Here is a 26155-nt window from a genome sequence, read left to right as displayed (position 1 = left end):
TGTAAAATAGTTAAAATCTGTTAAAAGGTTTCCTAATCACAACATCATGAATTTTTAGTGACAACTCACTCTATAGTAAACATGATTAATAGCGTAGTCTATTAGTAACAAAACATGTTACCAATAGGACATGTGAGAAATGACACAAAATTTTTAATCTTAGGGCATCAGGTAAAAACAGAAATTCTCAGGAAAAAAACATATCCAATGGACCAACTTCTTAACACTATTTTCTTTTAAGTTGGCCAGTAGGCTCCTGATAACGAATGTGGATTTCTTTTAACACTTCAAAACACACAAGAAATACATAGTAACTTGCCAATATTTAATAAATGTTTATTAAATGATGAAATTCACTTTGTGATTCCATAGAGTAAGATGAGCCACCGTTATGAACTGTATCTTGTACTTCATGTATTTATAAAAATTAGATTCACCAAATCCAAGAGTCAAGTCGATTTTGTCGTCTCATAAATTTAGGGTAAGTTTAAAATTCTTCTTTTTATGTATACAGTAATTATGAAGCCATGGTAGTGTACGTTTCAATCTAGATTAGCTTTAATTTACTAAATGTAAAAATAAGCAATTTAAATTTCCTGATGGAGAAATATTTCCACTTGAAAAACAAAAGACAAAAAACTACAGCCTTCATCATTTTTAAAAAGCAGCTTTCAGGATAAACAAGATACACTATAATACAAAAGTGTTTAAAAATACTTTGAACATACAGCTCTACTGCAGCTAAAAGTTGTAATACGTCCCCTCCATTCATGTAATAGAGATAGAAGAGAAGGTCTTCTCCGTATCGGCCAAGTTTTATTGCAGCCAGCTGAAAAAGAGAAATATATTACTCTGAGAGATAAAACTAGTTTGAAAATCCTAACATAATTGCTACCACTAATGTAAAAATAGGAAGAGAAACAGAAACGCATTTCTTTGTAGCAGGTAACTGTTATTATACAATTACACAGGTAGTTATAATTCTAAAGAGGAGTTTCATCATTTAGGGGAGTTTTATCATTTAAATGACTAAAGTCACTTAACAATTATTTCTGGTACATCTATTTTACGTACCAATAAGGAAAAAAAGCTAAATAAAAACTTCTAAGCAAGTTCAAATGCTGTCTTACTTAAGGGATTGATGAATTACCCAAAGTGGCAGTAATAGTGGAAGGAACACTGCCCAGAGATGCAGGACCGATATTCAAGACCTAGTTCCGTTACTTACTAATATGCCATGTCCAAGTTATTTAATGTATTTGAACTTCAATTATAAAATGTAGACAATGACATCTGTAAGGGTTACTAAAAATGAAAATGAAATTAAATAAGTGACTATATGTGAACACACCTTGCAGAGTGATACATAGAAGACTTACAGGAAATGTTAACGGAATCTACATCTGACAGTGATTCACAAATCAGTTGGTTATGTATTTTTAGCAAATCACAGATGTTACGTACAAAAATATAAAGAGCTTGCTCTTTATTTGGTTTAAATGGATGACTCAAATATGACTGCTTTACGTGTCCCTCACAGCACAGTTACCTACAAACTATAAAACTGTGTGTACAATAAGTCTCAAATTCTCACATTACGGTAAACCTTTATTATAAGCTCACCAAGATGAAAATGCTTCCACCTCTTTCCCTAATCATGTAACTATATGTTTATTTAACTATCACACATTCTCTGAATATAATTTTTCTTTCCATTCATACTATCCCCATTCAGGTAGCACTGCCAAATGTGTCAAATTCTCCTATATTAGTATTTCTTAGATTGGCATAAGAAATGGTTCTGGAATCCTTAGGTATTTGGAGCAAAATAGTGCTACAGTGGAGGTGGCAGCAAATCACATAATCCAAAAATAGAACAAACTAGCTCTCTTTGTCTGATACTTCTTATCTTCCCCCCTATTCAAGTATTAAAACACATATTGAGAAATATGTCTGTTTACTTGGCTGTCCACACAGCTGTATCCATTTGACTACACAACTCCATGGTACAGACGCAGAACACTGTCATTCAAATTAGACGTTTATAGACATATGAATAACAGGTAAATGTATATAATTTTAATAAATTATAGCCTTCCACAAGACCAAAATTTAGGTATCATTTCTAAAAACAATGAACGCTTAGTTCTTGGCCTAAAGCAAGAGTTTAACATTTTTCTTTCTTAGATTAAAAAGAAGATTAATACTGCTATCTGTTAATAGTTACTTTATAACTAGAATTTCAGGTAATTAAAAAAAGACCAAAAAAAAACCCAGAAAAAAGCAAAAGGTCATAAATAACATATATATATAGATATATAGATATATACATATGTAGAACACTATCTGTAATATTTGTGAAGAAAACTCTTTCTTAATAAGGGCATAAAATTAGAATATCAAAAGTAAATTTAAATTTTTCAAGTAAGTTCATTCCCATCAACTGTGGTTATGGCTGTACTCTGTTATTACTAACTATAAAAATATTTTACAAGTCCTAACATTGTTTTTAAAATATTTTAAAAATACAATCTAGGACCTCATAAAAACATTAAGATTACAAACAAAAATAGAAATAAAATTATTAAATGTAACTGAGTGAACATGTGAAAGCATACCCAAGACCACTGCTAATTATTTCAAATATACTGTCTGAACTAAAAAAAAACTGCACCTGAAAAATAGATAAATTTGTGTTGACTGAGTAGAATAATAAATAAACTACACTCACCTTATCCCTAATGTGAATGTTCGTTAAGTACTCAGATGGAACATGAAAGTCTGGATAATAAAATGAAAAAAGCTTTATTAACTGATTCTCACTTACAAACGTATTTTTAAAAGGTCTGAACACAAATATATTTTCCTACCTATGTCTTGAGGTCGACAAGGTGAAGATGCCCAGGGTGATGCAAATTTGGGGTAGAGATTTCTGAATAAGGGGGGGAAAAAAACACTCTGAAGTCCAAAGTAGAAAAAAAGATTTCTAATTTTAGTTCAGGAAATCGGGAAAAACAATGACTTCAAAAGTGAAATGAGCATTTTTACTTCTAATATCCCTTCTTGGGTTTACTATGACTTATATACAACAAGAAACTGAAACAAGGTTTTATATATATAGAAATATTACTTCAACTCACTTAGACTGCTTTAACTTCATTAATACCGTGCCCCCAAGTAAAATTACTTTCCCATTTATATGGCCAGAAAAAACATCAGTAATTATTAAAGTCAAAGGTTCCAATTCACCAAATATTACTGAATGCCTGGCACTGTTCCAGGTACTTGGGGATACACCATGGAATAAAGCAAAGATCACTCACTGACAACAGGAAACCTACTTTCTGGTTGGGGATGGTGGATAGGAGGGAGGCAGACAAAAATAATTTGTGTAATAAACAATATTCCACGTTACTGGAAGGGTAGGGAGGAGAGATTAATTGCATACTTAAATTATGGGGTAGTCAGGTTAGGTCTCATTTTCAAGTCAGATTTGAAAACAGATCTGAAGGATGTAAGGGAATTAAAAATATTAATTATCTGGCAAAGACTTTTAGTCTGAGGAAACTGCTAGAACTAAGGCAACGACATGACCAACATGTCTGAGGTACAGCAAGTCCAGTGAAGCTAGAACAGAGAGAACAAAGGGGCTGTTGAGGCAGGGGCAGGAGAGAGATACAGATCATGCCTGTTGGGTTTTTAATTATAATGAAACTGCAAACCCTTACTAGGTAGTGAGCAGAGAAATAACTTACTCAAAAAGAACTGTCCTGGCTGCTGTATGAAGAAGAGACTGTAAGGGGCACCGGGAAAATGAGGGATACCTACTGACTGGCTAACAGAGTAATCCAGGCAAGAGAGGATGGTGATTAAAACCAGGGTGTCAGCAGTGAAAAGCACGGAGACGCACCACAGCAATGATTCCACTATGTCAAATGTTGCTGATAGGTCAAAAAGGTAAGTTCCTGGAAGTGACCACTGAATTTAACAACACAGTGGTCTTTTCATGACTTTGATGACAACTTTTAGTGCAGTGGAGGGCAAAATCTTAACTGAAATGGTTTTAACAGAGAATAGAAGATAAATACGAGATACAGAAATATCTCTTTTGAAGAATTTTGTTTTAAAAGACACTAAAAAAATGGGGGGGCATCAGTCAAATCAAGAAAAAGTATTTAACATGGAAGAAGTAACAGCATATTTATATGCTGATGGAAATAATCCAACAAAATGCAAAAAATGGTGAAAGCATGTATCCACTATGGCAACAGGATGGAGGATAAGAATAACAGGGTACAGATGGTAGATAGTAAGTAGTTAGATTTGGTGGGAGAAATGCTGACATTCTCTTCTGATTGCTTCCTTCTTTCTGAGCAAAGTAGAAATAAAAAAACAAGGTCATCATCTGAGAGTAGGGCCAGGGGAAAAGGTATTAGGGGTTTGAATAGGGAAGTGTAAAATAGTTGGATAGGAGAACAAAAGAATGAATGGATTAGGCATATCAGCTATGATTATGGTTGGCAGAATAAGGCTCCTATTTTTGAGGTTCCTGACAACAAATTTAAATTGAGACTAGGCAGCAAAGTTGTATGGTTTTCTCTAGCCAAGCTCAGTAGCACAGGTGAAAAATGGAACAGGCAGAGATGTAACCAGGGTTGTAGTTTCTGTCATACAAGTATGACAAAGCAAGAGAGGGGCAAAGGAGTCAAGGGCATTTAACCGGGTAAGAAGTGAGTTCACTGCAGGGAAACAGAGACAGGGATGCTGGAGAACAATGAAAAGGTAAAAAGAACGGACTGAAGGTCCCAATGGAGTCACATGATTACGGGAGCCAGTACTAGAGGGAGAGAGATGGAAAATAGGAAGTGGCGTGGGAGCATGAACGTAAAATCACAGAGAAACTGAAGTTACTATTACTAGTAATGGCAAGGTCAGAGGATGACGAAAGAAGCGCGTAGCTGAGGTATGGGAGAGGGTAAGATTTTTGAAGAGAAATTCAAGGAGCTGACCCTAAAAGTGTCGAAACTGCCAAGTTCTAAGAGGAATGATATTGTAAAATGACAGTGATCCAGGAGCTGATGAGAGGGGATGACCCAAAGAGTCAATAGGTAACAGCAATGAGTGGCAGCAGGTGATACAATCTGATGACATGAAATTAAAAACAAAGTCTACAGGGAGGTATTATATACAAATGTGGAAAAAAGAAAAACACTTACTCAGGAGAGTTCAGATTGAGGCCTAATGTTGTTAAGTCACTTCCTAATGCAAGATGTACCATTCCTGGGTCTGTTTCTGCTGCCCTGATAAATGTTAACAGGCCAATCATTCCAAATTGGTCCGTCACCATCCCTTGAGGAATGTTAGTAACCCGACCTGGATAAGAAGATTATGGTCATTTTAACCTTTGATGAAACAGTAAAGAAAATGAATTCTACAATATCACTGACTTATTTTAGAGTCCCACCATCAGGTAACACCTGGATCCCTTTTTTCTGCTGGTTATTATTTTGTGTTGTTGAACTTTTATCTCCAGGGAATTTAGGTCCATCTGTACTTGAAGTTGTCTTGCCAGATGTATTCAAATTCTAACATGAAAAAAAATTAAATGTAACATTAGTAAATTTGTTAAGTATAAAAATTTCCTGTTCATATATTAGTAACTTTCTATTTATTCTTTATTATATTTAAATTGGTAGCAAATTATTACCTGTTTTTCAAGTTCTACATGAAATTTTTTGTTTCCAAAACTGTCCCATGGCATACAAACAAATCCTGTCTTATACACAGTTAAGTATTTAAAGGGCAAGGAGTATATGGAAAATATTATTTATCTCAGATCTCCAGTCACAGATAAAATATATTATCCATCCATCCATCCATCCATCCATCCATCCATCATCTCAGGACTTTATGCTTTTGGATACACTTGGTTCCACTATTCAAAACTTTCATTTAGAAGAGAAACTAAATATAGTACATTACCTAAAATGTCACCATAAAAACCTCCAAGATAAGCTAGAATATATGTATTTTAAAAATTCATATTTATTTTAAGTCTTACCCAATATCTTCTTTATCAATTATTTTAACAATATACAAACTCCCATCACAAAAAAAGCGCTATTTTCAGTGAAATGTGGAAGAAATAAACATCATTCGTTAAGTCAGAAAGAGGAAGCTGAGTTGGCTGAATCAACACAGGAATAAAAATGTGTATAAAGATTCTTCAAGGTGAAAACTTACTCAAGAAAAACACAGCTCCTTAGAAGGCTATAATATCAAACTTCATGGGATCCAGCTGACAGGGACTACAATAAAAGTCTAAATTAACTCTGAGAAGTTCAACAGAAATTTGCAAACCTACATGAAATAGGAAAAAAATAGGCTATCTTCTAAGTTATAAAGGTTTTCCACATTCTTCAGAAGTTAGATTATTACAGATATTGAAGAAAAACAATTTTGTAATAGTATTTAATAAGTCCTTAATACAATCTATAAAACTGTTTATAAGAGAAATCTGAAGGGAAAAAAAAAACTACATCACTCACATAATTCTCAGTTACTTACAGATTTACTGTCATCATTACTTGATGTTGGATCTTTATAGCTGGAACCAGGTAATGCTGGAAAATCTTCGTTGTGTATTGAGAAGTCCTGGGATTGCTCATTTGCTGGTTTTGTTACCATTCCAACTATGCAATAAAAATAATCCGGAGAATTGCAATTGATATTTATGCTATTTTGCTACAAATTATAAAATGTTAACTTTTCTCATGAGAATATACCAAAGAGATTCTTATTTTGCTATGAAAGCATACTTCAAAAAAATTAGTACTGAGGGTAACAATGAAGAACTGAATTTTTAAATACTGATCAATAATTCAATATACAAAACAATACAAGGGAAATAAGTGGTAATCTTGTAATTCTAATCCAATGTCATATTATATAGATGCTTTAAATATAATTTGATATTGGTAATAATTTTTAACATTTTTGGTTTAAAAGCTTGCTTTATTTAAATATTGGACTAGCTATTATAAACACCAGTTAATCGTTAAATACAAATGAACAAAATAAGTTTTAAAAGAAAATGTCAGTATTCTACTTGAAAGTGACTTACAGAGTGAGCAAATTGCAATCAATTATAAAATAACTCCATATTAGTTCAGATTTTCTTGGGCTCCATGTAATAGATGTAAAACATGCAAGAACTGGGAAGTAATCCTCCCACTATACTTGGCATTAGTCAGGCCCTTATTGGAGAACAATATCCAGTTTGGGACTCCACAATTCAAGAACGATATGGAGAAACTAGAGATGGTCCAAGGAGAGCAACGGGAATGATTAAAGGGATGAAAAAATGGACCTATGAGGAAAGGTTAAAAACATTAGAGTCTGAACTGAGAACCAAATAGCTAGGTAGTCAACTTCCAGGGCAGATCACTTTTTGTTATTTTTGGAAGAGTGATTTGGAAACTTTAAAATAGGAACAATAAATTTTTCCCTTCTTGACATACTGTTACTTGTATTCATATTCTGAAAATCATGGAAATCCTTTTAGACTGAAAATGGGAAAAACAGTTATAAGAGTGACGAACTGATCCCCTCTAAGTTCACTGTTTCTGCTACTGGTCTCCATCAGGTTCTCCCAAAAGGAAACAATTATATGCAAAGGACAAAAACAGTATGGCTACATTGCTGTTACATAATTTTCATGTCTAAATTGTTACTGCACATGTTTCACACACCCCCTTCTTTTCATTTAGCTTCTATTAACCAAATCTCTCGTTTATTGGAGACATTAAAAAAGGGGTATTAACGGTGACCAAGAGTCTACATAAACTATACATGACCCATGAGTAGTGGTTCTCAACAGATGATTTTTTCTCCTCTAGGACATTTGTCAATGTTTGGAGACATCTGTGGTTGTCACAATGGGAGAAGGTTAGAAAGTGGGGAGTGCCATTGGCATCAAGTAGGCAGAGACCAGGGATGTCGTTAAACATTCTACAGGATAGCCCCACATTTACAAGGAATTACTGACCCAAATGTCAGGTGAGTGGAAGTTAAGAAACTGGCTTAGAAAAAGTCTTTACTGTATGATCAGTCATTATGAATCACTAAGAATGCAGGAATGTGTTCTTTTAAAAAATGTGTGATGAATTAAAAAGAAAGGCAGACCACAAAATAATCATTAGGTGTATGAAGGCAGAACTGCCAGAAGACAGTAAGTTCTGAATACCAATGAGGACTTCTTTTTGGGGGTTTCTGTACAAACTAAGTTTTCCCGTTTAGCTTTGCTATGATGGTACTCTGGGAGGAAAAAGCACTTTGTATGTATCAACTGACAAATTACACTACTCTGATTAGAAAACATACATGTGTGTGCATGCGTGCACGCAATGGAAACTTTCCATTGGCCGTCATTAAAAGGCTTAATTACCATAAGGAGCTCTTCCAGCCAAGGGGTTTATTAATGGAGTTGGGTTACCACTTCCTTCCCTTCTGTTTCGGTCTGCTAATGCTGGAAAATCTGAAAGGTCCAATCCTGTCACATTTTCACTTCCATCTAAATAAGAAGGAACACTAGTTACTGATTCTACAAACATTTAAAGAGATTATTAAAGACCAACCATAATACAATTTGAAATGACAGTCCCTTCTTCCTAAATGATGCACAGCACTGTAGTAGGCATATGTAGGTGCACAATCAATACTGTGGACTGATTTCACATGAAAAAATTTCATGAACAATCAGCAAAGCAGTTTGTAACTAGCATAATAAATATCCCAAATCTTAGAGTCTTAAGATATAGAGTAAGGAGTACGGTGGTACATTACTTCCCCTGTGAAAGACAGTACTCTAAAGTTATAGCCTGTTAGCTAGGAAGAGAGATTGTTATGATGTAACTGCTCTTTTCATTATATTCAAAAGCGGAGGTTGTATCTGGAATGCTTGGAGCTTCAGTGATATACAGGTGTGAGAATGACAGTGCCTTCTGCAAATGGCCAGAATCATATCTGAGGCACAGGCAACGGAAGCAAAGCCCTATGGACTTCCATCCTGTGGTCTGTTGGTTCCATACACAAATGTGCATGCATGCATTTGTGCGTGCGTTTTGCAGCTGGGCATGTAAGTAGGGTGGCAAAAAGAGGGTGTAAGTAGAGTTTCCATGTATGGTGAATGCTGGGAAGCATGGGAATATGATGTAAAGCCTAAAAGTTTATATTACCTATTACACAGTAGGCGCTCAATAAATATATATTGAATGAATAAAATTTATTTTTGTTCATTTTAAAACTCAGCTCTCTTCCTTTTAAAAATTAAAATTTAACCCAACATTTCTACTTTGCCTATTTTAATCACTCCCTTGATTTTTTAACTTTTATTATTCTATTATTCTTATAATTTTGTATTTTTAATTTTAAAGACTTTAACTTTCTACCTTAGTTTTAGCCTGTGCTATGGCTTTTCTTTAATTTTTCTTTCACCTAGTGTTTTATGACCATTTTAAATTTATTTTACCCTTTATACCAGTTAATTTTAACTTTTCTCCAAGTTTCATAATTAGAAGAATCTCAGGAAAAAGAACTATTATCTCATGTTTATTCTGCTGACAGAAAAATAGTACACTATTAACATTCCAACTTAAGTGACAATTTAAAATTATGAAGGGTAAAAGATAAAAATCATACCTACTGTTTTTATAGAAACTGCAGTTTATGAATTTTGAATTTTAATGATAGTACTATCTGAACAAGACAATAGAAAATAGCAATTTATATAGTTTCAATCTACATAGTAACCTCTCGAATTATTTGATTACAAATTAACTATACACTTAATATACATATATTAACTTTTAATTTACATCTTCAGTTCCTCTAAGATGGAATTTAAAATTGCCATGTTATTTGAGCATTTTTAACTTAAAAAATAGTTAATAAACACCCAAATTTATATCTTTAGGGAAAGACTTAGAAACAATTTTCTTATTGTTAAGCATAGTTAAAACTGCATTTTAAAAATAATTATAAAATTTATAGAAGTGTATGAAACCATAATTCAGAATATAAGATGGCACTGTCAGACACAGTTATTTTATGGTCCATTAAAGAAAAAAATCTAACCAATGAAACTATGATATGCAGCCTGAATTCAGAGATATTAAAATATGAAAAAACGAGTATTTTAGAGACAATGAATATGGTACTTCATGTTATTTTAACATCTTCAACACAAATCTATAATTTTCAAATGCTAAAACTTTTCATTTTAAAGTTTCATTCGATCAATCTCTGCTGCTAAACATATGATAACATTTAAAAAATGAAAAGCCCATAGCCACAAATGACATTTCATTACTAAATCTCTCATGCTTCCACATATGCTCCATTTCACTGATCATTCTTTTCACCTTCTACTTCCTTTACCTCATTTCTCTCTCAACAATTGTGTTCATTTTGCTCCTGTGACCACAACAACATCCTTTATCAGGAAGGGTCTGGAGGCAAGGGCAGAAGAGGGTGAAAACCGAAGGAGAATAGCAACAAAGCTGCCTGTTTAGTCTGAAGCAGTTGATAAAAAAAAAAAAATAAACCAACAGACTGCAGGAATTATTTACTGTCAAAATCAGAATTGTTTTTCCATGTAATTAAATTCTGAATTTTACACATAAAACTGGATAAAAAAATTCATAAGGATTAAATGCAAAAATGAGTATTATTAAAACTATTAAGAAAAAAATTGTAAGTGATCAATATTATTTTAACGATTTCTTCAATCTGGGTCTCAGTAACAAGAATGCCATACCACCCAACCTAGTTTAGACTGCAGTGACAGGACTGAGGAGAGGAAAAGCTTTCGAAGCAAAAAAAAAAATCTGCAGCATAAACATAGTCTAAGTTAATGTTTAGGCTTCTCTAGGTATTAAGAAAACACTGGTATTAGAACATTGTGCTATCACCATGCCAAGTGAAAAAATATATTTAGGTATCTTCCAAGTGTTCACTGAATTAAATCCTATTCCTGTCAAATCTTCACTAAATTCAATTCTACCATTTTAGCACACACAAAAAAATCCTGTAATATTTTAAGACCAGTATGCTGAATTGCTTTATATTTCAAAGATCTACCATATTTTTTATAGGGTACTAGCTCCAGAATAAGCTTACCTGTTCCATTAAAAATGTTACTTGATAAGGAGTTATTCATTCCAAATGCCTGATTCCTGTTCATTCCAAATCCAGACATACTGGGTACATAGAAAATAATTTTAGATATACAGTAAGAACACTAACTTTCAGATGATGAAAAACAAAAGGGTATACTTTTGATCTCCTCATATAAAACAACATGTTTTAAAACAAATACCGTACTAATTTTATTTTTTTGAGTTTAATCTTTAATTTTATTTAAAAACTTCCCTGAGTCCTTCCATGAAAAGCAGAGAACCAAAATGTCTTATACAGATTAATTAAAAAACAAAAAAACAAAGAATTTATATATGAGTCTTGAAGAAAACAGAGCTTAAGGGTACTACTTTGTGTACTTGGAGAGCCAACTTACAAGAAATGTACTGGCAGAACTAACCTCAAAACTATGCTGTTTCATGTAAGACTATGGTTCCTGAACACTTGCTTTACTTCCACTACTGGTAAGGCGTGCTATTGTTACTTGCCATAGAAGATCTTTTTTCTTACAGCCTGTCTTTCCCAACTAGAACATAAACTCCTCGTGGACAAGGTCCGTGGCAAATTCATCTTTGCATCCTCTGCCCTTGGTATTCAGAAGGATACAACAGGCACTCAACAAATGTTCAGCTGACCTGAATTAAATGGTGTTTTTCTTTAACTGAATTCAGTGTTCCAAAACACATCACTCTTATCTAAATACAGTTTATCTTTCAGCTACTTAAAAGAAAAAAATTCTTTCTCTAGTGCCTTCAATTCTAAATTAATGCATAATTGGTGTATGGTAAATAGTTACAAATTCCTCCCCTTTTTCCCAAAAGCCTAAACATGGGAAAATAAAAACAAAAAATAAGACTAAACCTAAAGCAAGGCCAGAAGTAATTAAGAATTTCAAAAAGAATTAATGCAAATTCTACACTGAAAGTATTCATCTTTAACATCAAATTATCTGATAAAAGACAGTGTATCTGTGTTATAAGTAGGGTTAAATTGTTTGAAGATAACAGGTTTTTTCTGTTTTTTTTTTTTGTTTGTTTTTCTTCGCCCCCAAATCTGTAAAACTATGGCCAAACAATATCTTCATGAAATAAACAGCTGGGGGAAAAAGAATACTTTAGATAAGAGTAGGAAAGCCAACAGAATTTTCTGTTTAATAGTATGTTGGAATTGATGATGATTTAGACACCTCAAACATGGAATAAGTACTAAGAAACGAAAACATTCTATAACAAACTTATCAATAGTAATGAGCAGGATTTTAGAGACCTATGTTTAACGACAATTTACAAGCAAAGTATTTTTTTAAAACCAATTAAAATGTGAAAAAAAATGGAAAGGCAAAAATTTAAATATACATTCAATGAACAATACTACAAGAATGTGGAAAGATGTAATAAAGCCCAAGAAGTATTATACCATTAGGAATCTATCAAGGAGATTAGAATTTTGATAACCCTTTACAGATAATAACTTTTTAAAAAATTAAAAGAACAGTAAAATTATGAAAGGAATACTCATAAATCTAAATAAGAGTAAGAATTGGAGCTTATGAGATGAAGATTAAACAGGAAATGGGTTAATAATCTATTTTAATTGAGATTTTATAAGTATTAGTTAAAAGAAAGTGAAATAAATATATGATGATAGCAACTAGATCAGGTCCTTTCCCCCCCTAGAATTCTCTATTTTAAAAAATAAGCAAATTTAAATGCTATTTTTGCAAGGAAGAAAGTCTCTCATATAAATTATCTAAACAGCTTTAAAAAAATTAACATAGTGGATAATTGGTCTTTATACTGTTATTATTATTTGCATAATAGCATATGCAATGGATAGTGCAAAAAGGAGCAAAAAAGCACAACAGGTCATCTTTTTGTTTTAAATCCCAGGACACGGCATAATTTTCAAATACTGTAGATGCAGTTTTAAAAAGTCTTCGGTCAGTCTCCAAAGCACAAAACTTAGTTTCGGTTGAAAAGGTACTTAACCAAAGCATAGGTGGAGCAAAGAAGTAATAACAGTCAAACATGTCTCCGGTCCTACTCATAACCCTGGAACTCTTAGCACACAGGTGACCAGCCTCACTGAATAAAGGAAGGGCATTATCAAGAAAAATTTGCCTGGTGGCAACCTAAGAACAATCCTCTTCTAACAGCAACAACAAAAGGCTTTAATGTATTTTCTAAAATCACTGATCACAAAAGAACGCGTCCTTAGTTTGGGGAGGTTCAAGTTGTAATGTTTAACAGAAAGAGAATCTCTGGTCATAAACACATGATGAAACACACTTATGAGACAGAAGCCACGACTCAAGAACAGAATGTTGAATATGAAAAGGCAAATCTGAAAATACCCAGAAAGACAAGTATACACAGTATCAATAAACATCTTACCTGTTCACAGTAAAAGGCTGTCGAGAAGGCTGCTGCTTTGGCATACATATTATGCTTGGCGAGCTTCTGTTGGGGCTACCTAACCCTGAACTGCTCATGCTATTTGTCCTGCTAGGAATTCCAATGCCCTGACCAACCTGGGAGTGGTTCATCATATTCCTAGGATTCATAGGCAAAATACCCCTGAAAAAGAAGTCCATTATACTAAATAAGCTCTCTATAATTACTCATTAAAATTCTCTGTAAATAATCAATTGGCCTATTTCTAGAACCTCAAACATACTTTCAAATTGCATTGCTAATTTTTATTAATTGAATTACTTTGTCCAGTCATTCTAGTTCTTTGAAAAGAAAAGCCAAAGTAAACAAACCAACAAGAAAGGGCAAATTATAGTGGAAATAATATATGGTGATACCTAGGATGAGAGAACTATTAGTGTGACTATGACATAAAATAACACAACTGTATTTCACACATAATTAGAATAATTTCATCCCAAATGTATGTCATTCTATCTTCTTCATACTAATACGCATCATCTGTGTAATTTGTTTTATTTTATTCTCACTAGAGCAATGGGTGTGTGACGAAGGAGCAATAATCAGAATTATCTGAGGAGTGATTTTAAATTGCACATCCTCTGTTGAGGAAGAAAACTGGCTTTTGAAAAAGCTCCCCAGGTGGTGATTAACCCGATACCCACCCAGTTGACAATCAGTATGCTAGTTTCAGGATAGAAACATCTTACACTGGACTTAACAATTTGCAGTGAAATAAAAGGAGCAGAGGGTATCGACTTTCTTTTCCTCAGTGAAAGGCACTGAACTATTAGTTACCTTATTGAAAAACTAAAAAGCTTGCTTACTCTACAAAGATACATTCTGAGAAATATTCTGGTCCATCAATAAATACCTGCTTGGAGATGGAGGCGTGTGAAGTGACATTGTTGGTACCCCTGTTGTTGGCGTGACGTGGCTCGGTAACTGAGTGCCTTGTGATAAGCTGCGATTTAACTGAGGGGTATTGTTGCTCATCCCCCTCATTGGAAGGCCTAGTGCACCTAGTAAAAAAATTCAGAAGAAGGAAATTCATTGCCATCAGGAATGAAATTGTTATCCATCTTCTGGAGCTGGCAATTTAAAACATTTGAAAATGACCTAACATGTAATATAATATGCAAATTTTGAATGGATATATTAAATTCACTCCACATGGACTGTGATTTTAACAAAAATAATGTTCTAGTCTGAAATTTAGTATTATGAATGGATATTGCTTTTATATTGCTAATCTTTTCATATTTCTATTTTACAAAAACTATGTCTGTCAATGATTTAACAAATTAGATGACGTATGTTCAATAAAAACATTTTGTACAAATATGCCTTTAAGAAATTTGCAATCTTGTGTTTTTGTTTTAAATCATAGCTAAGGTACACAGACATTTAACCCCACTTTGCTGAATTTTAATTAACTTTAATTTTTGTGATCCTTCTTAAATGCATTTAAGAAAAAGTCTCTTTACCACTACTTTATACATACACACTTCTCAACATTACAATTTTTACAAACCCAAGAGAAAACGCCAGCAACTAATAAAAAACTCAATCTGAATATAACTATAAGCAACAAAAATTTAAAACATTTGAAAAAATTTTCAAAGTACAATGACCTTTTATTTATCTAGGACTCCTGGTGCCAGATGCAGGGATAAATGTGTTCCAATAAGTGCATTTTTAAAGACTAGTTAGGGTTTACCATTCAAATACAAAACAAAAAAAAATTAACCAACTGGGATAAACATTTCAAAAATGTGTATTTCCTTCCTTTTATTAGTATGAAATATAAATTAGTATTTTCTTAATGACATAGAATTATCATAAATAACTAACGTGCTAGATGTTCCCCTCCGCCCCCCCTTTTATCCCTCAGTAAGGATTTTTAGCTCTTGCCTCCATTTTCCTGACCCACACTTTCGGGTACTTTCTGTTTCTGTCAGCTATGGAATGGTACATCAGTCAACCAAGCTTATTCTGAACTGGAGGTTAAATAAAAGTGGTAAGATGGAGTGAGAACTAATGAATAAGTAGATGACTTTAGTGCTAGGGATTTAAAGGGACTCCCCTTGCCCCTTTTTTGGTCTAATTTTGGGTCCAAGAATTGCACTGATCTGAATATTCTGAAACTATGACCTTCAAAAAAATTCGAAGCATATATAGGCTCTGAATGTTTCCTTCAAATATCTTTGCAAAATTTATCTTTTGGCATAATAATGAACCATCTTCTAATCTAAGGGTTACCAGTGGATCACAAAGATTTCACTGGAATCTGCCAGCCTCAGTCCTCAGCTTGTAGCCTAACTATGCTTCTCAAGTGAATGAAGCCAATGAGTATAACTCAATACAGCTACTACATCGTCCTCTTTTCATTCATGTTCCATGAAGAACTAAGTTTGGTTCTGCATTTCTTCAAGTCACATAAAGAGAACTGGCCTAGATTATATGCTGTTTTAATCACTACATGTATGTCTGGTCACTACAAATTTTGTGACCATGAGTATACCACTAGCTGCAGCCACTTTCTCTGAAACTGGGACAAAATAAAGAGGAAGACGAGATTAAAAATCAGCCTGTATCAGATTTCTCCAGAAGAAATCAGACTTTTCTTTCTTTCAATCACATAGTTTCCCCCTCTAGAGAGCCTTGGCCCTCTAGAGGCTCCCATAATGAACCACCAAAGTGATACTTTTCACATCACTCACTCAATAAACATTTATTGAGTGTCTACTGTGTGCTAAGCATGGTGCTAGCTGCTGGGGATACAGCAGTGAATAAGACAGAAAAAGGCTCCTACCCTCAGGGAGCTTGCATCCTTCTCCCCAAGTATGCTGTCCTAAAGTCAGCTATAGCTGCAAATTTCCCGCAGAAATGTGTTTCTCAGTTACTAATCACCAAGAAATATACAATTTTTAACAGCCTTCTCCAAGGTGACGCAAAGAACCAAGAGTAGAATTTAGATCTCTTAACTTCTAGTGTTCTTACTGGCAGCCTTATGGGAGCTCAATATAACATTAAATTAGTGCCCTTGTGAGTTCCTACTGCATCTTAACACCTCTTACATAGTCTGCTTTTTCTCTTGCTTTCTTTTTTCTTTTTTGAATCTCATTTCTCTTCAAACTTTTTCTAAACCTCCATCTCTTGTTCTCTTCCATTTTCCTTTTCCCTCTCTTCTCTACACCTGTCAAGTTTTCTTTCCCTACTTTTCCTTTTCCTTTTTTTCATTCTCTTTACACCTTCATTACTGTAAACATACATTTGCCAAAAATCTAGTATTCTTAGGCTCTTTTCTAATCATTAATAAGCCCTACAAAGACTCACTGAGATTTGTTTACTTCAACCCTTCACATACATATTATTCTATTCTGTCTTGTGAAAATGTGTAACTTCAGAAATATTTTAGAGAACGGAGCTTATTGAACATTAGCAAAAAAACTTTTGGAAAAGGAAACAAGAATGGGTAAGTCAGTTAAGGATTGGCAAAAGTGAGTTACTGTATAGTGCGGAGAGTGGAGGAAGACTTAAAGAAACTCAAAGATTAGCATTTACTTTTATTTTTCCTTCAACATTCTTGATTTCATTAAAGAAACTAATAAATTCAAAAGGTCTGATTTGCATTTTGAACTAGGTAAGTATGAAAAAAAATCAATAGAGCAGAAAGGAGTGTATCAATTTCAAACTGTATGATCAACCCTTGAATACTTTTAGAAACTAAATTATTTTAAACTCAATGTAAAAACCAAATCCCTTTAAAACATAAAGAATTAGTATCACTGAATAGGAATATACAAGAATTTACTTTTAGTAAATAAAATACACTAAGTCATTAAATTTGAGTTAGTTGAGTCAAACTATTACACTGGATAGGTTCAGGGTCCTGAGGGAAAAATTGACTCTTTTACTAGTATGGTTACAAACATTTATGGAAAATCATCTCCAAATTATTATATCAAGAAGAAGACATGTAAGCTAAAAGGGAAAAACAAAAAAACAGCTCACACACAAAAGAAGTTTTAGCATAAAATAGCTACAACAGGTAAATACAAATATCCATGCATGAGCTTGTATAGTGGGAAGGCAGTAGAATTAAAATTTATCAAGCATCTATGTGTCAAGCACTTGAACCATGTGTCAAGCACTATGCTACTTCATTTCCTTTCCTCCTTATAACAATCCTATAAAGGAAATAGTTATTCCCTTTTTACCGAATAGGAATAAAACAACGAAAAAAAAAGTCAGAAAGGTTCTCAAACTATTCTGAATCAAATTTTTCTTTCATTTTGACAAACTGATAATAAATAATAATACAGTATTAGGAGGAATATATTGATTAATAAAGAATAATGCAGTATTAAGAAGAATATATATATTCTAAGTAGGAATCTACTTATTTGGCAGGGTGCCAAATCAAAGGATAAATTAAATTCTTTATTAATCATTTTTCAGAAACCCAAAAGAATATGATCTAAGAAATGTTTCCATAAATTATTTTCACTGCACAAACTGATTAACAGCATATCCCTTAAATACTTATGGGAAGATAATGTCATCCTTTTTTCAAGCTTTTGCAAGGGACAAACAATACAACTTAAAAAAAATTCAATCACAGCAACCAGATCCTCAAATACACATACTTACGTAAAGGATGAGGGGGAAAAAAATCCCTAACTGATGCAAGAGGGCTTACAGTGTCCCCATTCTCATTCCCAAAGCAAAGAGCTTCCCCTAGGAACTCAATGTCGTACCCACACTAACAAAGGACAACTATCTTCTTACCTCCAAAGTGTCCTGCATGTAGCTGTACATTATTTCATTATGTAATTTCCTTCATTAAATCAAAAGATTTGAGAGATAGAAAAGTCTCCAGAGATCATCATTAAATTTAGTTATAATGATCATCCAACTAAGTTATATATGAAGAACTAATATCAAGCACTAAGTGACTCGCCCAAGATCTAATTTCTTGACTTCTATTTCAATCCCTTTTTGCAACCAATCACTTTCCACTTCTTATAGCAGTTAACTTTTGCATCACTTGGGTAACTTTAATGCCTGGGTCCAATACTCAGAATTTGTGACAGTCTGGGTCTGGGCAATTCATAGGCAGTGGGATTTTAAAAACTCTACAGGTGTTGCGAGGGGTACAGCCAGGGTTGAGAACCACTGTTCTATAGTGTCAAATCCAATCACAGTTTAGTCTTTTACGTCCTGTCAGGTCCCAAAAGATTCTTCTAATCTTTATTTCATTTTCTTTCTTTCCCAGTTTTACTTTACTGAGATATATCTGACATGTAACTCTTCTGTTAATATTTTACTCACTCCAATACATACTCTTCTTACATACCATATATTTGGCTTACAATCTTTTTCATTCTTTCTCTATCCAAGCCCCTAATCTGCCCCTGAACATTTTCTCCTCCTCCCCACCGAGAACACCTTCGACAAAAGACTTTAAAAAAAAATAACAACTACTATGATTGAGCTGTTTACATGCAATATATGTATGGTGTGCTTGGGTGTGTATATAGGAAGGACTACAAACTCAGACTAATTCAGTGAAAGCAGAATGGATCTGGGATCAGAAAAATGTTTCCTGGAGGAGACTATACATGAATTAAATAATGAAAGAGACCTAGCCAGGTATTCGGTGGTGGTGATGAGGAATCAAGGGGATAAAAATGTTAACAGGTCAGTCTGAGAAAACAGCAAAATGTATGAAAATGCAGACAAGTGACAGGCCTGGGAAGAGCAGGCTTGCTTCTATGTACTAAGGACGTGTGAGACAAGAAGCATGGATGGAGCTAGCTGGCTTCAACATCCTCCACTATGAGAAGTTGCTGATATGTCAGAACCAGCTAAGCGTCCCAGACATTTGGCTGGATCTTTACAGCAGCTGGCACCCACCGAGGGGAAAACTCCTATGTACACTTTTGTACTCCTCCTCAAGCTAAGTTTCCATTTCGGGTTAGTGGAACCCATTCACAAAGTAACACAGGTCTCAAACCTTAGAAATCATCCTCGACCCCTCTCTTTCACATCCCACAGCACCAAATCATATTAGCTCTACTTCTAAAATGGCCTAAGTCTGACCACTTCGCAACACCTCCATCACTCCTCCAAGTCACCTGATTTTTCTTGCCTCAACTAGTACATGAACAGCCTTCTCTCTTTCACCACTGGTCCCTCCTCCACCCGGTCCATTTTCTACATACATAGCAAAGTGATCTTTTAAAAATGATACTGTACCTAAAAATTCTTCCTATTAAACTTAGAATAAATCCAAATTCTTTACCAAATCTTTACAAGACTCCATGATCTAACACCTGCCACTTCATTAACTTTCTATTTTGTTCATTATGCTGGTCCTCTCACCCTTAACACAACAAGTTCATTTTTACATTCTCATGAGAAAGAACTTTTGCATTGTTGTCTGTACCTGAGAAGCTCTCCCCCAGATCTTTCCAAGGACTACCCTTCTCAACATTCAGGTTTCCATTTGAATATTACCTTCTCAGAGACTGCCTGTTTGCCTGATCCATGTAAAATATTCCATCTACTTATCAATTATTCTGACTCTGTTTTTATAGTACTTATTACCAGAATTATATTATTTACTTAGTTCTCTGCATGCTTCTTCTGTCTTCCCCCATTTAAATATAAGCTCCATGAAAGTAGGAACTTTATCTGCCATACTCTCACATCTTGGAATAATACTTCACTCGTGGTAGGTACTCAAAAAATAACACAGTAAATGAATAAATCCTACGTAATGCCTTAGTCAATTCTCTTGCAATCTGTGGAGTTAGCATTTGTAGTTTCTACTATGTGCAAATGGCCTCCTGGGGTCATGACATTCAGTAAGTATTAATATGTAGCATCCACGATTCAAAGAAACTGTTACTCTCAACTCATATCCACAGATACACTTAGAAAGTAATATAATCTAGGCTCTAGTATTTACTATCTGTATAACCTTGGGCAAATCTTTTAACCTTTCATGGGTTGTGGTAAAGATTAAATGAGTTAATTCATATAAAGTACTTAAAATAGCACCTGACTGCACACTACATACTTAATAACTATTAACTTGCGGGGCAGGGTGGGAAGATGAAACCTGCATATGGAAAGAAAGTTAACAGGTGGTCCTAAAGGTGAATGTGGTAGCCTAATGGAGTACTGGTTTTCACCAGAAAAAGTTGTTTTCTGGGGGGAAACAGTTTGCTATAGCTGTGTTCTTGAACTTGGAAAGTAACAAAGATCTTGATATGTTCCGTAGAACTGTGACGATTGTAGCTCTTAGCTAAAACCAATGTAACAGCCCAACAGGTTTCTTGTGGTGCCTTAATAAACTAAAACACTCCCAAATCGATCCTACCCCGTTGCTGTAGATGTTGTCCACACTACTGAAATAACCTTACCTAGAGTCTCTCCAAGGTCAATGTCAAACATGATCTTATCTGTAAATCCTTTCCTGATCCTTTTCCAAAATATGCGATTACTTTTGATATACGTCCACTAAACTCTCTACTTATTCCTCCACTTAGTAAAATAACTTGTGTACTTATCCTACTATACTCGTGTAGAGACCGTATCTTGCTCAACATTTCCTGAGTGCCTGGCATGTGCAGAGGACTGAGGACGTAAAGGCAATGAAGGCACGCAATGAGCACGTGCAGAACACGGCAGCGCCGGTATGAGTGTGGCGCAGAGATGGCACAGCAGAGAATGATGTCTCCAACCGCACATCTGCAGTATCTAGCACGATTCAGTATAGTATATGGTAGGCACGCAGTTCCTACCTCCTTTTTGAAGCTTTCCTGTACCACTGCCACTTACTGTGCCTTTCTCTCCAAACCTAAGTCTGTCCATACCAGTCAACATGCCTCTAACCTATGTATTAGCATTGTAAGCTGTTATTTAATACTGTTTTATATAAAGGTCTTGACTTCCCCAACTGTAACGTGCTTCTTGAGAGCAAGAACTCCCAGAGAGTTGTTCAGTTTTAATTCAAGTACCTGGTCCTCAATTTCCTGAAGCTACTACCAAAACATGGCATCTGCCTACCTGCACTGTCAACAGCATCATTTCTGAAGCCGCCACCTATGTTCTGGTTCTCCACATGGTAAGTAACCTTCACAAAAGGTGTTCTTAAAACATGAGGCGAAGGATATTGTTGAAAGCATGAGACCACGCCACTGCTCTCAAGCCAGGAGATCCCAAAATGACAATTTCCTTGTATTTCCCTTCCCAGCTAAGCACCGGAGCCCTCTGGGAGTTCAGGCAGACACAAGTGTGCCTGGTGGATGTATCCATGCAGCCAGTTAACCCCTGTGCCTATGAGATAACAGGCACGGTGGAAGCACTCAGTGGTTTTCTTTTTCTCCAACCTTCCAAGGCTCTAGATCCTGTTAGTAAGTAAGAAAAAGTCACTCCAACTATACTAGCACTTAATTTCAATGCACTGAATACCCAGGAGAAATTAGTTCCTGGTTCCCTTTTCATTCTAATACAGCAGACAGCTTTAGGAAGCCTAGGGATCTTTAAAACTGTACGTATACCTACAGTTTTAGGCACACTCTCACGGAGAAGAACATCACACAACTTGAATACAAGATTCCTTTCACTGACTTCTACAGTTACCATGTGGTGCACGGGATTCACAGGAACGCCTGGATGAAAAGTGACTTATATATTTAGATACAATCATACTGTGATCATACAAAAACCTGTGATCCAGCATTTTCTGGGTACCCTTATGTATTATGCAATCATTCCACCCAAATCTGGCAAAATGGAGGTTTAAGCAGTTCTGTATCCACTCCAAGAGGAATTCCCTCCCTTGTCTAATCTAGTGAGTCTTAGTTTTGGAGAGGGCACTTTTTCTTCTCCTAATCTCTCTAATCGTTAAGAACATCAAAACAGGAGACCTCCACTCTAACAGCATAAATTCCTACTGAACCTTGCCAATCTGAATACAGAGTTAACGATGGTACTCAATACCCTTGGAAGGCGAAAGAATTTAGTTATATGAAAACCAATGCACAATTACAATTAATTGCTCTAAGAATAACATCTGTAATCTACTCCTACCTACTTATTCCTTCCATCTCCTATCCTTCGTAAGGTCAGCCCGTCAACTTTTATGCTGCTGACGTACACTATTAAAACCTGGACCTCAAGTCCCCCATAGTAGCTGGTGTTCTCTTCTCTGACAAAGTATGTGTTCAGACTACTTACCAGCTAAATGATTCATTTGGTGATTTGGGGTCTATACTAACAGACAGAGACTGGGAATCTAGGCTCTGTCTTTTTTCACTACTTGTAGCTTCTAAATCAGTATGCTGGAAAGGAATAATTGTATCCTGACTTGAAACATTTTAGTTCTATCTAAATTGGATGGTTCAATTGATCTAAGGTTCAATATTTCTGTAGGCTAATATCCACAATGTCAGTTAAAAAAGTGAGACATGCATTGAAAATGCTGGTTCACTACTACTACAGGAATATAGCCATTTAATATACTAAACTCTAACAGTAAATATTTGTCATATATGACCTCTTTTTAAACTAGTAAGTACCTTAAAACACATTTTCTAATGAAAATACCTTTGCTCATTTACATCCTTAACAATCAGCACAATCATCTACACAAATTAAAAAGTCAATAAATGTCTACCATACCAATGAAATAATTATAGTAAAAAACCTAAACCATTACATATCTTAGCCCAATTACAATTTCACATTTGCAGTTTTAAACAAATAGATTAGATTTTTAAAGTTCACAGTAAGTGATTTTACTGTAAAAAATTGCCATTCTCCTTCATTACATAACCTTAGCTTCTCAAATATAATTTTTCTCCATTCCATATCTACATTTTTGCTGTGATAAATTGTGGGCTTTAAAAATAAAACAAAGTAAGTTCTTTGCAGTTATGCTATAGAAATAAAGGGTAGCTTTAAAATAACTAGATATTTCCATGGTAAGGATTATCAGGAAAGGTGAAAGTAGTAGGTTTCACACTAAAACACAAGCTAAATGAAACAAACTGCTAGCTAATTTTTCAACAACAAGGATGAACATTTGTGGATAAATAAGCAACACTTCTTTTAATAATAAAAGCTTTTAAAATATGTTCTCTGCTTAACTACAGGAAAACTGTTAATATCTATAAGCAATTAACAATTTTATTTACTAATTCTGTATTAATAAAATTGTGTTCCATAGCAAAAGATAAAAGACATAAAGAAAGAAAAAAGTAGATGGAAACTATATTTGTCTAACAAAAAAACTGTTTTCCCCCTACTATCTTCAAAATAAGTTTGAAGGGTAAAGTGGTATGGTAACTTTCTGATACCTAACAAAACTTTGCCGTTTATTACACTGGGAAAGAGTTTCAAATCAAATAAGTGATTTTTATTTGAAGCTAGTTAAGATACTCGGCCATCAGATTACCTTCTCTAGTTACTTTATTATTCTATAATCTATACCGGGAATTTATATCCCTTTTAACACTCCCCTCCCATTAACAGAGATGAGATCAGCAGCAGTTTGCAATTAACAGATATGATAAACTATTATTAATATATAACAGTTTGAAAAATTAATTTGAAAAAAATAGGAAGATTTTATAATTTAGCTTTATAAAGGTTTTATATAATAATAGCTAAAATTTATTGAGCGCTTACTATGCGCCAGGCACTGTGCTAAGCGCTATAAAACTACTACAATACTTAAAAAGAAATAAAATCCTGTATATGGAAAAAGCATTAAACTGTGAGTCAAAAACATAGATTCCATACCCAGACTGAACTAAAGTAAAATTAGAAATATTTGCTAAATAAAGAGAACTTTTGACGAACTGCTAAGTAATGGGCTTATGTTATTAAAAAGGCCAAAACACACAAACAAAACAACCTAGTCAAGTGACAAAAAAGAAAAAAAGAAAAAACAAAAACTTTTAACTTCCTCTAACTAAAAACAGAGATGTCTATTTTTAATTTGTTTAGCAAATTCTTCTCCAAAAATATTACAAAAGAATATAGATACAAAAGATGCCCAAATAAATTTTAATCTATCCTATAACCAAATAACAAATTTTGAATTAGAACGGTCTGAAATGATGAGTGAGGTTTTGCTATGTAAGTGAAATAAAAAAAAAAAAAACTAAAAATTAAGTTATCTTTCCTTTTAAACCCTAAAACAAACCCAAAAGAGCAGTACTGGTTGTTCTTTATTTGGTAGTTATATTTTCTCTAAATAAAGTATTCCAGAATAAATACAAAATTCTTACTTTGTTGCCCGTATAAACTTGCCCCAAACTGAGACAGCTGACCTGATGTAGATGGTGATGCCAGCATCTAGAAACAAATTAATTATATTAGAGCATAAAGAAAAGTACACAGATGTACATGTTACAAATCTGTACAATATATCATAATACATGAAGTCAAACCCACATTTCTCATTCTTCAGAAAAAAGCATAAAACAAACATTACATAATAAATTCCATGTTCCTTAAGAAACTATCACAATTGGATGAAATCAAGCTGTGCAAATAAAATGAATTTTTTATTACTACAAAAGTTTTTTTTCAAGGTACTCTAAATAAAAGTATAGCAGAATTATTTCGCTTTAAAAGAAAATAAACTAGGCTAACAAAAACATGAAGCCAGTATCTGAAACAGTCTCTAAATTTATAAATGAAATTACCTAATTGTTAGACGATAAAGCTAAATTCTAAATTCAGTTTATTAAAGTTGAAAATAAAATTACCTAAATAGAGGATGTGTATTTTGTAATATTAGTTCCTGACTTTTATATACAAATAACTGATGTGTATCACACAGGGAGAGAAAAAAATCTAACAAATATACACACAACTATATAAGTGGAGATGACACAATACCAAAAATAAGTCAAAATACTTACAAAAATATATAGACTTGGTATATAATGTATACTGTTTGTTAGTGAGTGAGGTGAATTTCATGCCATTTCCATATAGTGTCTTTCAGTTTGTTGCATCAAAGTCTTTTTTTCCCTAGTAGAATATAAATTCTTTCAAGGCATATTATATTCCTGGAACATGTTCTATTCATTTTTTATTTCCTCATAGACTACCACTGTATGTGGCAGTGCTATACACAAAGCAGGTAATTAAACAGAGTGAAAATGTGTACAAGTAAGTGCATGTTTGTGCATTATTCCCTGTCTTATACTAAGCAACCATCAAACTACCTTAATTAAATAAGACATGGGCCGTATCATCAAGTGGATTATAATCTAGTGAAAGAAGAGAATGAATTATACAACTACTTATATTCTAAGGCACAGTGTGGCAAACTCTCTAAAGGAAGTATAAAGGATTACCAGGAGAAAATAATTCTAAACAAGGGTGAAGTAACAGGAATACTTTGTAAAACGGTAACATCTCATGTCACTATAGGTGAGTGCTCTTCCAGGCTGAGAATACACAGTGAAGGTACATTGGATCAAAGTTAGTGA

The 26155-nt window shown here is 34.0% G+C and overlaps 1 protein-coding gene across 6 annotated transcripts in view; it reads right to left on the bottom strand.

Moving 5' to 3' along the window:
- CNOT2 (CCR4-NOT transcription complex subunit 2) overlaps positions 1–26155 on the bottom strand; it is a 107323-nt gene that overhangs the window by 9588 nt on the left and 71580 nt on the right. For all 6 annotated transcript variants that reach the window (XM_081060971.1, XM_081060972.1, XM_081060976.1 and 3 more), the window contains 11 exons: positions 24941–25007; positions 14503–14650; positions 13590–13772; positions 11179–11258; positions 8447–8572; positions 6568–6692; positions 5465–5585; positions 5217–5373; positions 2871–2932; positions 2732–2781; positions 729–829 (listed from right to left, as the gene is read on the bottom strand). In XM_081060971.1, coding sequence (XP_080917097.1) covers positions 729–829; positions 2732–2781; positions 2871–2932; positions 5217–5373; positions 5465–5585; positions 6568–6692; positions 8447–8572; positions 11179–11258; positions 13590–13772; positions 14503–14650; positions 24941–25007 — 1220 coding nt within the window. The remainder of the gene's footprint in view (positions 1–728; positions 830–2731; positions 2782–2870; positions 2933–5216; positions 5374–5464; positions 5586–6567; positions 6693–8446; positions 8573–11178; positions 11259–13589; positions 13773–14502; positions 14651–24940; positions 25008–26155) is intronic.

The sequence above is a fragment of the Rhinolophus hipposideros genome (genome assembly GCF_964194185.1).
Source record: "Rhinolophus hipposideros genome assembly, chromosome: 9".
In the NCBI taxonomy this organism is placed as follows: domain Eukaryota; kingdom Metazoa; phylum Chordata; class Mammalia; order Chiroptera; family Rhinolophidae; genus Rhinolophus; species Rhinolophus hipposideros.
Note: the sequence above shows the minus strand (reverse complement) of the source record. Positions and strands in the feature narration are given on the sequence as shown.